We start from the raw sequence: 15,055 nt of genomic DNA on the forward strand, positions 1-15,055 counted from the left end.
AAAGTGCTGGGATTACAGGCTTGAGCCACCGCGCCCAGCCCCCAGAAGCCTCACTTAAAAATAAAACCAAGAATATTAAAATACGTTCAAAGAACCAAATAAAATAATGTTTAAAAACTGGAAGGGATGTATGACAACTACGAATTAGCAAGTAGAGATTCTCAGTAAGGACACAGAAATTATATGGAAACAAAAACCCAAATCCCAAAGTTGAAAAACATAAAGTTTAAAATTGAAAGATAATTTGTTATGCTTTAAGAACCTTAAAAATATTCACACCTCTTGCATCTATCTACTCCATTTCTCGGTTTAATCAGGAGAATGAGAGATATACACAGAAATTTATAAACAGCAATATTTTGTACAGATTTGTAATCATAAAGAAATATACAAGCTAAATGTCTATTAGCAGAAACTGGTTAAAGAACATGACATTCCTCATAGTTGAAAACTTAATAAACAACAACATGGGAGACTATAAATTTAAAATATCAACACTATTAAACTCCTTGGAAGAACACATGAAAAAAATAATTTTGTGGTTGAGTACTTTAGAATTAATTTCCAAGAAAACTACAGTTAATTTGCACAGGTTCGATCCATTCTAACTACTTACCTTCTATTTAAAGGGTTTTACTTAAACAAAAAGTCAACAGACCAAAACAACTGAAACTCAGGAAGAAAATGAACCTTTTGAATAGCAATGAATTAAGGACAAAAAACAAATTGTCATAAAATACAAAGATACCTTGTTTCCCAAGGCCGGGCAGTAAAGGCATAGGGCTTAGAGGTTAGGGCACCTACAGGGCAGATATCAATGATATTCCCAGACAGTTCAGACATGAACATCTTTTCAATGTATGTGCCAACTTGCATATCATTTCCTCTGCCTGTTGTTCCCAAATCATCTACTCCTGCAATCTCACTTGCAAACCTACAAGATAAAAAATGTGCCATCAATGGTTAAGTCCAGCCAAATTATTTCCTTTCTTATTCATGATCACAAAGTGATGATTTCCAAAACACTAAAAAGAAATGAGCATATTTTCAAAGGTGAGCACAGTCCTAGAATAAAAAAAATGAAATGTTTACATTTAATTGAGGTGTAACGCACATGCAGAAACTTGTACAAATCATATGTGTACAACTCAGCAAGTTATGAGTGAAAGCAAATGCTTATATATTTTAATTTTTAAATCCACCTGAAGTTGGTACTAAATGAAAGTGAACTTATTTTATTGGTATATCAAATACAGCATCCCTCTTCTCCCACCCAACAAAAGTAGCCATTCTTTCCAATGTTATTATTCATCAAATTATGACTATTAAGTATACAATTATATTCTGTAATAGAAGAAAAAAGGAAAAAAAGTTACCTGATGCAGCGAGTACACTGTATACATCTTGTCATGATGGTCTTTACCAATGGCCCAATGTTCTTGTCTTCCACAGCACGCTTCCCCTCTAAAAATCGGCTCCTATCATTTCCAAACATCATGGACTGGTCCTTAAGTAGATTATTAAAGAGTCAATCGAATGCTGCTAGTAAAATTAAAACCTGAGACAACCAAAAAGATTGACAGAATTCTACTACATACCTGCAGATCACATTCACCTCCCTGGTCACAAATAGGACAGTCCAGTGGGTGATTTGCTAATAAGAACTCCATCACACCTTCCCTGTATGAAAGTTGTAACATATAAAATGACTCTCAAATATACACACAATGACATAAACTGCTGTCACTCAAAATGACCTACAGACTTTACTTTTTTTTGAGATGGTGTCTCCCTCTGTTGCTCAGGCTGGAGTGCAATGGCACAATCTTGGCTCACTGCAGCCTCCAGTCTCTGCCTCTCGGGTTTAAGCGATTCTCTTGCCTCAGTCTCCCAAGTATCTAGGATTACAGGTGCCCACCAACCCACCCGGCTAATTTTTGTATTTTCAATAGAGGCAGGGTTTCATCATGTTGGTCAGGCTAGTCTCGAACTTCTGACCTCAAGTGATCCTCCCGCCCTGGCATCCCAAAGTGCTAGAATTGCAGGCGTGAGCCACTTTGCCAGGCCCACCTATGGGCTATTTAAACAACCTACATAGATGTATTTTTTTTTATACAATTAATAGTAATTTTATATTTAGTATCAGAAATGCCAATTATCTATCATTCTGGTAATATTTTTTTAAGAGACGGGGTCTTGCTATGTTGCCCAGGCTGGCCTTGAGCTTCTGGGCTCAAGTGATCCTCCTGAGTATCATTCTGGTAGTATTAAACACACAATCTGGCAAATGCTTAGACGAGCCTAGAATAAAGTATAAATAGAGAACACAGAAAATTATGATTTTTGGTCAGGTTTGGTAGCTCACGTCTGTAATCCCAGCACTATGGGAGGGAGGTTGAGGCAGGATGATCACTTAAGGCCAGGAGTTCGAGACCAGCCTGGACAATATAGTGAGACCTCGTTGCAAAAAATAAAGAAAATTGTAACTTTTAACAACACCCAATGATCAAAAGTTGCTGAATGGTCCTCAGAAAATATTCACATTAATTCAAAACAAAACCAAACACAAGCAGTCCCAGTACAATATTGCAATAGCTTAGTAAGTCCAGATTAACCCTTCATCATAAGTTGAGCAAGTTACTAAACGAGGATTTTTAATGCTGATCCTAAGGCTCATTACCATAAACTCCTGACTGGACCTCCTCTACTATGTAGTACTCACTTCTATTGCTCCTAGAAGCTGAGCACACCAACTTCTTCAGAGTTTGATATTAAATTCTTAATCCATGGGAAGGTCCAAATACCAAAATGTGTAACTTTCTGCTTTATGAAAGGGTACTACGTTGAATAACAATAAAGTACCTGGCTTTCTTGGATTTTTCTGAGTTTGTTAGGATATTCCAGCCCTTCATTACTGGCATGGCACAAGCAGCTACAACCTGGGATTTCAATGAAAAAAAAAAGTGTGTATTTGTATTTATTTGTAATTATAAGCAACTCAATATATAAAAATGTTAAATTATATAAAAACATTAAATTATATATTTGATAACAGGCAAAGAACAGGGTATTTTTTAAAACTGAATTTTTATTCATAATACTATGACCTGGTACTTTGCATTTATCCCAGAAATAAAACATCCTCGTTTTTAAGTTTATTCTAATAGTCAATGCGATTTTTTATTCTGCTCTGAAACAGAACACCAAAAAACTGCTTTGACTAGCAGACACTATTGAATAAAAAAATTGCATACACCGGCCGGGTGTGGTGGCTCAAGCCTGTAATCTCAGCACTTTGGGAGGCCGAGACGGGCGGATCACGAGGTCAGGAGATCAAGACCACCCTGGCTAACACGATGAAACCCCGTCTCTACTAAAAATACAAAAAAAACTAGCCGGGCGAGGTGGCGGGCGCCTGTAGTCCCAGCTACTCAGGAGGCTGAGGCAGGAGAATGGCGTAAACCCGGGAGGCGGAGCTTGCAGTGAGCTGAGATCCGGCCACTGCACTCCAGCCTGGGTGACAGAGCAAGATTCCGTCTCAAAAAAAAAAAAAAAATTGCATACACCAAAATGAAATTAAACTACTGAAAGTGAACTTCTTCCCTGCAACCCTTTTCTCTACTAAAAATAGCAGGGCATCAGCACTTTTAATGTGCTACTTGGCAACTCTACATCCTGGTTTTATATTATACAGCCATCCGGAAATAATGACAGCTATAAATCACCTTTAATTTCTAAATATGTTACAATTATATGGCACATGTGCTTATAAAGCACTTCCATCTATGTGTTCCCAGTTTTGAAATGAAGAGAGTCAATTGTACAAAATAGTTAAATTTATAGATAGAAGTAAAGAGGGCTAGGTTCTCCACTACAATATTAATTCTAAATAAAGTTTGCTGCAAGATTGAAAGTTTTCTACCTTCTACAGCATGGTGTAGAATTTTAGGTATCAAGTACCTTGGGGGCTTTCTCAATTTCAACAAGGCACATCCTGCAGTTTCCAGCAACAGACAACCTTTCATGATAACAGAATCGAGGGATCTGCATGCCAACCTTCTCACAAGCCTAGAAGTAAAAAAAAAAAAAAAAAAAATTGCATGAGAATAACCTGACATCACTGCTGTTATTGCTGAAACACACACATACGGCATCTTATTACTACTATCTATAATAATCTTAATTCATTCTTATTTCAGTCCCTTTCTTTGCCTTTCATTCTAACCTGTCTCCTCTGAAGCTGCCTCAGAGGATCTCAGGATCCTTGGCATGACTTCGCCTTATGTGGAAGAAACTGGATAAAGTATCCTTCCACTGTGCTGAAGACCTGACTTCCCATATCCGTTCTGAACCATTGTCCACAATGTCCCCTCAAACTCTGTCCCAGTGGTTTCATACCTGGACTTCTTTGCCTAGCTCCCCTCCTTTGGATTAGAGATTTCACTACACACTATCTAGCTGGCTATCTGTCTCTGCCTCCTATATCTCACCCAGGACTCACCTCCCACTGGGCTGAAGGTTATAACTATGTTCAAATTTCCTCTAGAGTTAATTCCTCCATCCTCAGCCTTCGTTCTAAAGCAATGTCATCAATTTCCAATGTTTAAACTGGTTAGCAAAAATGTGCTGAGTGTTTCCTTTGTGCAGGATGCAGGTACAGTAGTGAACAAGACAGACAGTGTCCCAGCCTTCATCCTAGCTGACATTCCTTATGATGATTATGTCCAAACCTTCATCTGCAGCCGTGTTAGTTCTGCACTTCCCCAAGCTTCATATTTACAGGACTTTGCATGTGTATGTTCCACAGACAGCTTAAATTCCAATGATTTCTCTCCGCTCTATACACTCCAAAATAACCTAACAAATGCAGAAAACCACAAAAATTTCTCTGGTCTCTTTGAATTCTAAAGAACTATCTGTCTCTGTGCCTCTACTGAAACTTTGTGGGTTTTTTTTCCTCACCGTTAAAGTAATATTGGGAAGTTCTGTACAACGGGGGAAAAAATTCCTCGGGTCTTCATCATTCCTGAAGGCCTGTCTACATGTCATTCTCCCTTGAATCTACTCTCTTGCTTTCATTCTCATAGCCACTATCTATTTTAGGGCTTTTCATAGTATCCTGTCCCAATATACAAAATGCTTTTTCCTTGTCTCTTATTCCAGTCTTGCTATTCTCCAAACGATCATCCTCTACAGTCACTGTCACCCTGCTTAAATAGGCAACAAAACTCCTGAGGATCAAAATATAAACTCTTCTGCACAGCAGATACTGTATTTCATGACTGGACCTTCCCTTCCTCAATAACTTGACTTCCTGTGATCTCATCTTCTACTTAGACCTTATGTTTCATCAATATTAAACTATCTGAAGTTTTCAAAACATGACAAGTTATCTGCCTTAACTTTTACCATAGGAAATGCAAGCATGTCCTTCTTGTACACATATGAACACACCTATTCATCCTTTAATACTCCTCAGGGATGACTTGAGGCACCCAACATCTCTTTCTACTACCTCCAATCCCTGCCACAACTTTTTGCTGTACCTTGAACATACATTTATTATATATCATATTTTGTGCTTTCATGTCTGACTGGCAGACAGTCTAGAAATGACTGCTAAAATGAAAAAAGAACATTTAGATCTGTGACAACTTACAAATGGAGTGAAGCATCACTTCTCTATGACCAATTTATTATTTCTGGAGGAATATGAAGAAATACTTAGAGCATGAATTTAAGCACATGCTACCCTCCGTTTACCTGCTTTGTAGGATATATTCCTATGCATATTACTAATCACAGAAAGGTTATATGAAAATGAAAAGCATCAAGCAGGCCCAAAACAAATGAAGGATATATTTTCACAAACTTACCTATAGTAACCAATTTAAGTTACTTCAAATTTCTTTCTTTTGAGAGAGAGTCTTGCTCTGTTGCCCAGGCTGGAGTGCAGTGGCACACTCTCAGCTCACTGCAACCTCCGCCTCTTGGGTTCAAGCGATTCTCCCGCCTCAGCCTCCCGAGTAGCTGGGATTACAGGCACGCGCCATGATGCGCAACTAATTTTTTGTATTTTTAGTAGAGACGGGATTTCACCATGCTGGCCAGGCTGGTCTAGAACTCCTGAATGATCCGCCTGCCTCAGTCTCCCAAAGTGCTAGGATTATAGCCATGAGCCACTGCGCTCGGCCTTCAAATTTCTTAATGGGTATTCATTTGGAATGTAGAAGTAAAACAAAAGAACTACCATAATTCACTAAAAATGTCACAGACAAATAAATGATAGTTCACTTTGAAGTGCCAAGATATAAAATGAAATAATTTTAATATAACTTTGCTATGTATAGTTATTTTAAGGAATTATTTACTAATACTTAATCAGTATAAAGGAAATAAATTAGTATTTTTTAAAAAATCAGAACACACACACAAAATAGTTAGAATGTATGCCTACTTGGAGGACGGTCGTTCCCGGTTCCACCATGACAGACTGACCATCAACAAATACTTCAATCAAGTTGCTTGCTGCTGTGGCAGTTGTTCGAACTGACCATCAAAGATATTGAAGTGAAAAACAAATTAAGTTTATTATAGCAGATGATAACGGATGAATTAACTCTAACTACAAATCTAAATTTTTCATTCCTTGTTATTCCTCTGTATTGCTCTGGATGCAAACTAATGGTTGTCTACTTTTGATAGTAGTTTAAACTAAAACTTCTTTCTTCTTTATTTTGAGAGGGAGTCTCGCTCTGTCACCCAGGCTGGAGGGCAGTGGCACAATCTTGGCTCACTGCAACCTCCACCTCCCTGGTTCAACTGATTCTCCTGCCTCAGCCTCCCAAGTAGCTAGGATTACAGGCACTCACTACAATGCCTGCTAATTTCTGTATTTTTAGTAGAGACAGGGTTTCACCATATTGGCCAGGCTGGTCTCAAACTCCTGACGTCAAGTAATCCTCCCGCCTTGGCCTCCCAAAGTGCTGGGATTACAGGCATGAGCCACTGCACCCAACTTTAAACTGAAACTGTTAATGCCACTGAAAATATGTTCATGGGAAGATCACTTTTCAAAAACAATGTGATTTTTCCATTTTGGCACTGATGTGTGTAGTTCCTAATACTTTCTATTCCATGATAATTCCCATAAGCTGTTCAAAGTAAAATTATATTTTGAAAATTATTCAACTTAGATAATTTCTTTTTTTTTTTTTTTTTTGAGATGGAGTCTCGATCTGCCTCCCAGGCTGGAGTGCAGTGGCGCGATCTTGGCTCTATGCAACCTCCACCTCCCGGGTTTGAGCAATTCTTGAGCCTCAGCCTCCCAAGTAGCTGGGATTACAGGTGTGCGCCACCATGCCCAGCTGATTTTTATATTTTTACTAGAGATGGGGTTTCACCACGTTGGCCAGGCTGATTTTGAATTTCTGGCTTCAAGCAATCCACCTGCCTCAGTCTCCCAAAATGCTGGGATTACAGGCATGAGCCACCACACCCAGCCTGTTGCTATTTTTATTTTTAAAAAGTATGGGTTTAGGTCTTTGATAAACTATTCCACAGACTTATAAATTTACAAAAATAAGGTCTAATATCCACAAATACAAATTTAAAGAACTACTCACCACATCCTTTAGGAGATTTAGAAAGGCCTACTAAGGCTTTTCTTACAGGTATCCTCAACATATTGCTAAAAATAAAACAAAGAATTATATTATTGTAGGGGAAAAAACAATCACCAACTGTTTGGTAATGTTTTATGGCTTTAAATTATTTCACATACATTATGTCACTGAATACTCATAGGTTCTGATATTTTCCCTCCAAGTCTGTAGATGAGAATTCTCAGTCTCAGAGACACTGACTTGTACAATGCCAAAGAACTAACCAGCAGCAGCTATTGTATACATTTGGACTTTCTAATTTTATGCAGAGAGCAGTTTTGCCATTTAAAAAAATTACATAGAAAGGATCAAACTTAAAGCACTACCACACAGTAAAATAAACTGCAAGACTAACAGCGAGCTTATCATTAATGGTTATGTAAAATAAAGTCATCTTTTCTGCTTTCATTTCCTACCAATAGCCATTCTATCATTTCATGTTCTAAGCACAGTTGTCTACTAAATGCTCATGAGATATTCTGAGATAGCTCACCAGCCCAAAAGCCTTTGAGGTGTCTTGATTGCTATTTTCTAGTACACTTACCTTACAGATTTCCAATTATGTGTTTATAAGCCCATTCTGCCCTCACTGCATTAATTCCTTGAATTTTTCTATCTTCGTACCTATCCACCAGGCTGGCACAGAGTAAGCTCTTAAACAACGGCTCTCAACTGAGGACAGTTTTGCTCCCCAGGGAATATTTAGCAATGTCTGAACACACTGTAGTCACAAACGAGGGGAAGTTACTGACATCTAGTGGGTAGAGGACAGGGTGCTGGCTATTCTACAATGTACAGGACAGTCCCCCACAATAAAGATAATTATCCAAAGTGTTAACAGTGCTGAAGTTGAGACACTGCTCTAAAAGGCTTGCTGAATTATTTAAATAAATGGGGGTGGATTATATAAACACCAAGACTTAAAGACACACAAAACAGAAAAGTTACCAAAATTTATTTTTTGTTTGTTTGTTTGTTTTTAAGATGGAGTCTCACCCTGTTGCCCAGACTGGAGTGCACTGGTGCGATCTTGGCTCACTGCAACCTCCACCGCCACAGGCCAGGTACGCCCAGGTTAAAGCAATTCTCCTGCCTCAGCCTCCAGAGTAGCTGAGACTACAGGCATGCACGACCACGCCAGGCTAATTTTTGTATTTTTATTATTTATTTATTTATTTTATTTACTTATTTATTGAGATGGAGTTCTGCTCTGTTGCCCAGGCTGGAGTGCAGTGGTGCGATCTCAGCTCACTGCAACCTCCGCCTCCCAGGTTCAAGCGATTCTCCTGCCTTGGCCTCCTGAGTAGCTGGGACAGGTGTGTGCCACCATGCCAGGCTAATTTTTTGTATTTTTAGTAAAGACGGGGTTTCACCGTGTTAACCACGATGGTCTCCATCTCCTGACCTCATGATCCGCCCGGTTCAGGCTCCCAAAGTGCTGGGATTACAGGCATGAGCCAACATGCCCAGCCTATTTATTCATTTTTGAGACGGAGTCTTGCTGTCACCCAGTCTCACTCTGTTACCCAGGAGTGCAGTGGCGTCATCTCGGCTCACTGCAACCTCCGCCTCCCAGGTTCAAGCGGATTCTCCTGTCTCAGCCTCCTGAGTAGCTGGGATTACACGTGCCTGCCACCACGCCCGGCTAATTTTTGTATTTTCAGTAGAGATGGGGTTTCGCCATGTTGGTCAGACTGGTCTCGAACTCCTGACCTCAGGTCATCCACCCGCGTCGACCTCCCAAAGTGTTGGGATTACAGGCGTGAGCCACCGCGCCTGGCTGACAATCAGTTTTAAAGCGCTCTTTCTTTGAGCTCTTTTTCTTTAGTAGCAGTACACACTGTATATATATTTTTATTGTTCTACTTACTGAACTGTAGGTTAGTAATCAATTTTAGTACCTACCAGACTCTAAGCTCCTTGAGGACATTTAGACATTTCCCTTTTTTGAAGACCTAGCACAGTATCCTTATGAAAATAACCACCAAATAGTCTTATCACCAAGTTCTAGAACTAGAGTAGCATCTGTCCTACTAAAAACTACTGATGGCATAAATGTAAACCTAAACTTACTCCATTAGAGCACTGACAGATTTGAAATCAACCATTTTAAAACTTTAATACTTTCTTATCTCCAATACGATATAAAAATAGTACTCACTTTGGATAGGAAATCAACTAGAACTAGGCTGTTGACATCCAGCATCAAGGCATAGCCCAACGTAAGAAATACAGATTTGCAACACTTTGATATGTGCTTTGAACGTTGATATACCAAGTAGCAACAGAAATAATTATATCTTTAGATGGAAAAATGTTAATGACTAAAATGTCATTTCTAAAAGTAGACTGGATACTTTTCCGTATAGGGACTATACTATTCCACGTTCTCCAACATGGATTCATCCATCTACTTCCTGCCTTCCAAGGTACCACCCTATCCCAATCCACTATCACTCCTTGCCTGGAGTATTTCAATATCTTCTTAACAGGTCACCAGGCTTCCACACTATTCCCACACAGCCCCTCCTCCCCTCTTGCCACTGGCAGTGACCTCGGACTGAAATGTTCTTCCCTGGCCCCTCCTTATCCTTCAAATCTTGGCTTCGAAGCCTTTTCTCAGTTTCATTGACCAGCCTATCTAACATTTCCTGACGATTCCCCAGAATATCACCCATTTTATTCTTCTTTACGGACTCATTTCTGGCTCGTAGTAAACGTTCAGTAACTGTTAAGTGAACTGAATCTCTAATTTCTGGTCGTTAATTTGTAGAGACCACTTTCCCGGATTTAAAAAGTGCAGGTGCTCTGGCAGCCTTAAGTCGGTGAAAACAAGAATATTCCGCAAAACAAAAATAACCTGTTTATTCATCAAAAAGTTATTGTTACACTTCTATACTGTCAATTCGTGTGTGAAGTTGTGTCTGATCCAAGACCTCACAGTACAAGCATAGATCCCAATAACTTGTAAACAATATTTTGTTATTCGCAATGCAACCCTGAGCTAACTTTTCAAAAAGTCATTTTTCTCAATTTCCCGTTAGTGAAAGGAATTTAAAAATTCTGTCCAACGTGGTCAATGGACAAAACAAATAAGGACAACAGAGGCGTGAGCCACTGCTAACACAACAGCGACCAAACAATCATGTACTGTACCAGGCGTGTAAAAATCTGGGGGGGAAGGCTCAGTCTTAAGGCTTAAGTCATCGGACACTGGTCCTCTCCCGGGGAATAAAACGGCCTCCTCTGAGAGGGGAATGTCCTGAATTTTCCCTGCAGAGGGAAGGTCACCTACAAGCCCGCATTCGGGTCAGCGCTCCCGAGGGCCCCCTGATCCTCATCTTCCTTTCTGCTCCATCAGACCAGAGACCGTGGCTAAAAGCCCCCACTTGCCGGCTCTCAGGGGCTTCCGAGGCGGCGGGGCGGGAGGCGGCTCCCAGTCAAGGACAAGAGAAGACTAAGTCGCGTGGGCCAAAGGAAACAGTCCCGTCAATAAATAAGCCTCTGACCCATGCACCTCACCCTTCCCATCCATACAAGACCTCACCTTCTCCCCGGAGCCGCGGAGGCTGTTCTGCTAAACTGTCTGGACCACAACTACCCCCTAGGAGGCCGGGTCGCTTACTCAATATGGCGGCCTCAGCTAACTCTGTCAGCCGGGCCTGGAGAACGGAAAGCCCGGAGGGACTAGAATCCTTGCATTCGATAAGTTTGTCGGCAATTTCCGTCAGCCGACCAGAGGGCGGAGCTGAGGTCGGCCCAGCCCGGAGGCGGGAAGGACAACTTGGACCCGCAGTTCCGCCGGAAGTGGCCGGCAGCCTCGAGGCCGAGCGTGTTCGGTCATCTCCGGCGCTTCTAGGGGCGGTTCCCGTCATCTTCGGGAGCCGTGGAGGTACGAACTTAAGACATGCCCATTTTATTAATTTATTTCCAAACGCAACGAAAGGTCCAGGGACAATTTGTGAGCCGTTTAATTCAGGGCCCCCAATTCGTACGTGAAGTGGGAATGCTAACGTACTTTGACCTTTAACCTTCGGTCCGGCGTGGTGGAGGGAAACGCCTCCGTCTCTATATAAGGAATTTTCCGGCTTCTCCGGGTCCTTTTTTCTCTCTTAAGCGCGGGGCGCCCACAACTTGTGCGCTCTCTTTCTGCTGCTCCCCAGCTCTCGGATACAGCCGACACCATGGGTTTCGGAGACCTGAAAAGCCCCGCCGGCCTCCAGGTGCTCAACGATTACCTGGCGGACAAGAGCTACATCGAGGGGTGAGCGGACCGGCTGAGTCGGGGTGGTGGGGAGGTTTCTGGGACAGGGGCCGGGGCCACGTGGCGCAGCGTGTCGGCTGCCGCTGGAGGGAGGGAGACCGGGCCCCAGGGCCCTTTCGAGGATGACGGGAAGGCGTCCCGTGGCCGTCTCCCAAGGCCCTCGTGTGGTGCGAGCCCGGCCTCCGGGGAGCGGCTCACGAGCAAAGGAAGGTTAAAATGTGCTTTATTTACACTTAATTCAGCCAGGTGTTTCCGCATCGCTGCCCAGTTAATACATGTTAGGTTGTACATAGAGCAACGCTAGAGACTGCAGTATTTGAGGTCTACTAAGTGGCAGACATTTCTCAGGATAGCGCGGTGACCCAAACATATGGTTTGATTTTAAGGAGATAAAAGAAAAGCATTAAAGCAACCCTGCCGGAGTTAGTGCCCACTAATTAATGTGATGCATAGGCATTTATTATTTATTCGCTGGCGTTTGTTTTTCAAAGGTGTGTGTGAATGTCTCTGTGTCATTGGCAGGTATGTGCCATCACAAGCAGATGTGGCAGTATTTGAAGCCGTGTCCGGCCCACCGCCTGCTGACTTGTGTCATGCCCTACGTTGGTATAATCACATCAAGTCCTACGAAAAGGAAAAGGCCAGGTAAAATCATCTTTGTATCTAGCTGAAGAATAAGACTACTCTCGAAGCTTTATCAGGATGTTCACATGACAAAACTAGACCTAGGCTACTTTAGTTTTGTTGGGGTATTGTAAGCTAAATTTTTCTGTAACCTGAGAAGGCCAAGAGACTGAAGCCCTCCATTTTTTCACAGAACAGGTAGAACATGGACAGCAGCAATTCAACTTTTCCCCACACTGCCCTGCCAATGTGCCTCGACCTTGACCTGGGGGGCCCACCTCTGGGGTGAGAGGGTGGCTCATTCATTCAGTCCTTGGCCATTCTTCTGAAACTGCCAACAAGGGTGGAAGTTTGGGGAAGTGGACTCCAGTTCACTAAGAATGGAACTGAGCATACTTAATGAAATCTCAAACAGAAATGTTCATACTGAAAGAGTAAATCATAGTGAGTATTGAAAATAATGTCTCACATGGTACTAATGCTTGTCGGGTGAGGAGTTGAACATACCATAGTGTTTACCTGGGAGCATGTGAAAGGGTAAATTATTATTGCAAAAGGAATCTAGTGATAAATAGTGATTAAAACAAGTTATTTTGTATTGTCTGGAAAAGTATGTTATACTAGCTCAATAGTGGTTGAATTTAAATGTTTTTCAAGCCTGCCAGGAGTGAAGAAAGCTTTGGGCAAGTATGGTCCTGCTGATGTGGAAGACACTACAGGAAGTGGAGCTACAGATAGTAAAGATGATGATGATATTGATCTCTTTGGATCTGATGATGAGGAGGTATGGCATCTTCTATAAAGAATATATTGGCCAGACACGGTGGCTCATGCCTGTAATCCCAGCATGTTGGGAGGCTGAGGCGGGTGGATCACGAGGTCAGGAGTTCAAGACCAGCCTGACCAAGATGGTGAAACCCTGTCTGTTCTAAAAATTTTTTTTAATGTGGCGGGTGTCTGTAATCCCAGCTACTCAGGAGGCTAAGGCAGAGAATTGCTTGAACCTGGGAAGCGGAGGTTGCAGTAAGCCAAGATCATGCCACTGCACTCCAGCCTGGGCGACAGAGCAAGACTCTGTCTCAAAAAAAAAAAAAAAAGAATACATCGATCAGCAATTTTATCAATGTGGTTAAGCCAAATTGCCTGGATTTGAATCCTGGCTTTAACTTATATGCCTTTTTCAAATTCTGACTGGTTGCATGATGAATAAAATCAAATCACCATCTTTCGGCTGAGTTCGTGATGGATTTGCTTTTTTCTGATTAAGCCAGTCTTTTTTGTGATGACCCCACTAGCTTTAAGCAGAGGACAACCGGCTTTCTGAAGTGGATTAATCTTTTTTCTTTACAGGAAAGTGAAGAAGCAAAGAGGCTAAGAGAAGAACGTCTTGCACAATACGAATCAAAGAAAGCCAAAAGTAGGTCATTTGTTTTTAACTTCATTTCATGATAATGTAAGTAATCTTTTTCAAAGCTTGACCTTTAAGTAATTTCCTCCACATTCCTTGAATAGGTCAGTATTTTAAAACCTCCTGTAGAAGTTCTTCCACAGCTACTGGTCTGCAGCTGTTCTTATGGTAGCAGTTGTGGCATTCCTCTGTGGGAAAGAAACTGTTAACACAAACACCTCTTTCTTAGCAAAACAGAAAGTGGGCATATGTGTGACAGACACAAGATGTATCTGTAGTTTTGTTTGGCTAAGGAGATAGTCAATCTCAAAACAAATTGAGGTGATTTGTTTGTATCTTGGAGTAGGGTAAAAAAATACAGTTCATTATTTGAATAATGCTGTTTATTTTTTTAGAACCTGCACTTGTTGCCAAGTCTTCCATCTTACTAGATGTGAAACCTTGGGATGATGAGACAGATATGGCAAAATTAGAGGAGTGCGTCAGAAGCATTCAAGCAGACGGCTTAGTCTGGGGCTCATGTGAGTTTAGGCTTTGCCTTTTTTTTTTTTTTTTTGGAAACTGACATCTGGAATTTGTATATAGTTTCAACCTTCCTCTACAAGACTTTTCTAACTAAGATTTTTCTTAATGCTCTTTTTAGCTAAACTAGTTCCAGTGGGATACGGCATTAAGAAACTTCAAATACAGTGTGTAGTTGAAGATGATAAAGTTGGAACAGATATGCTGGAGGAGCAGATCACTGCTTTTGAGGACTATGTGCAGTCCATGGATGTGGCTGCTTTCAACAAGATCTAAAATCCATCCTGGATCATGGCATTTAAATAAAAGCTTGAAAGATTACCTTTGGCTCTTGAGTATGTTACATAGGAGGGTGGTGTATATATTCCTTTCATTTTGAGGGAAGGAATTAAATGAATATGTGATTCCTAAATAATAAAAATTTGGTTCGGCATTGTTAGAAAATTGTAGTGCGGGCCAGGTGTGGTGGTTCATGCCTATAATCCCAGCAATTTGGGAGGCTGAAGTGGGTGGATCGATACCAGGAGGCTAATACCAGCCTGGGCAATGGGAAGAGATCCTGCCCCTACAAAA

At 41.3% G+C, this 15,055-nt stretch overlaps 2 protein-coding genes and 2 non-coding genes across 5 annotated transcripts in view; 3 read left to right on the forward strand and 1 right to left on the reverse strand.

Annotated features, from left to right (window-relative positions):
* NDUFS1 (NADH:ubiquinone oxidoreductase core subunit S1) overlaps nt 1-11,375 on the reverse strand; it is a 34,196-nt gene extending 22,821 nt beyond the window's left edge. The window contains exons 1-8 of one of the 2 annotated variants that reach the window (XM_007965972.3): nt 11,212-11,375; nt 7,626-7,690; nt 6,458-6,549; nt 3,961-4,068; nt 2,863-2,939; nt 1,599-1,680; nt 1,377-1,507; nt 749-934 (exon numbers count right to left, since the gene is read on the reverse strand). In XM_007965972.3, the coding sequence (XP_007964163.1) occupies nt 749-934; nt 1,377-1,507; nt 1,599-1,680; nt 2,863-2,939; nt 3,961-4,068; nt 6,458-6,549; nt 7,626-7,686 (737 nt within the window). In that variant the 5' untranslated portion in view covers nt 7,687-7,690; nt 11,212-11,375. The remainder of the gene's footprint in view (nt 1-748; nt 935-1,376; nt 1,508-1,598; nt 1,681-2,862; nt 2,940-3,960; nt 4,069-6,457; nt 6,550-7,625; nt 7,691-11,211) is intronic. The other variant, XM_007965973.3, reaches the window with a different exon arrangement.
* A 151-nt stretch (nt 11,376-11,526) lies between these two features.
* On the forward strand, nt 11,527-14,803 carry EEF1B2 (eukaryotic translation elongation factor 1 beta 2). Its single transcript, XM_007965969.3, has 6 exons — nt 11,527-11,928; nt 12,451-12,573; nt 13,210-13,336; nt 13,903-13,969; nt 14,356-14,481; nt 14,604-14,803. Exons 1-6 carry the CDS (start codon nt 11,849-11,851, stop codon nt 14,756-14,758), a joined length of 678 nt encoding a protein of 225 aa, XP_007964160.1. The 5' UTR covers nt 11,527-11,848; the 3' UTR covers nt 14,759-14,803.
* On the forward strand, nt 13,744-13,822 carry LOC119625506 (small nucleolar RNA SNORD51). Its single transcript, XR_005241699.1, has one exon. It is a non-coding gene; the product is annotated as a small nucleolar RNA SNORD51 (small nucleolar RNA).
* Nucleotides 14,096-14,225, forward strand: LOC119625511 (small nucleolar RNA SNORA41). Its single transcript, XR_005241703.1, has one exon. It is a non-coding gene; the product is annotated as a small nucleolar RNA SNORA41 (small nucleolar RNA).
* Nucleotides 14,804-15,055: the final 252 nt, after the last annotated feature.

Source organism: Chlorocebus sabaeus, chromosome 10 (genome assembly GCF_047675955.1).
Source record: "Chlorocebus sabaeus isolate Y175 chromosome 10, mChlSab1.0.hap1, whole genome shotgun sequence".
NCBI classification, from domain to species: domain Eukaryota; kingdom Metazoa; phylum Chordata; class Mammalia; order Primates; family Cercopithecidae; genus Chlorocebus; species Chlorocebus sabaeus.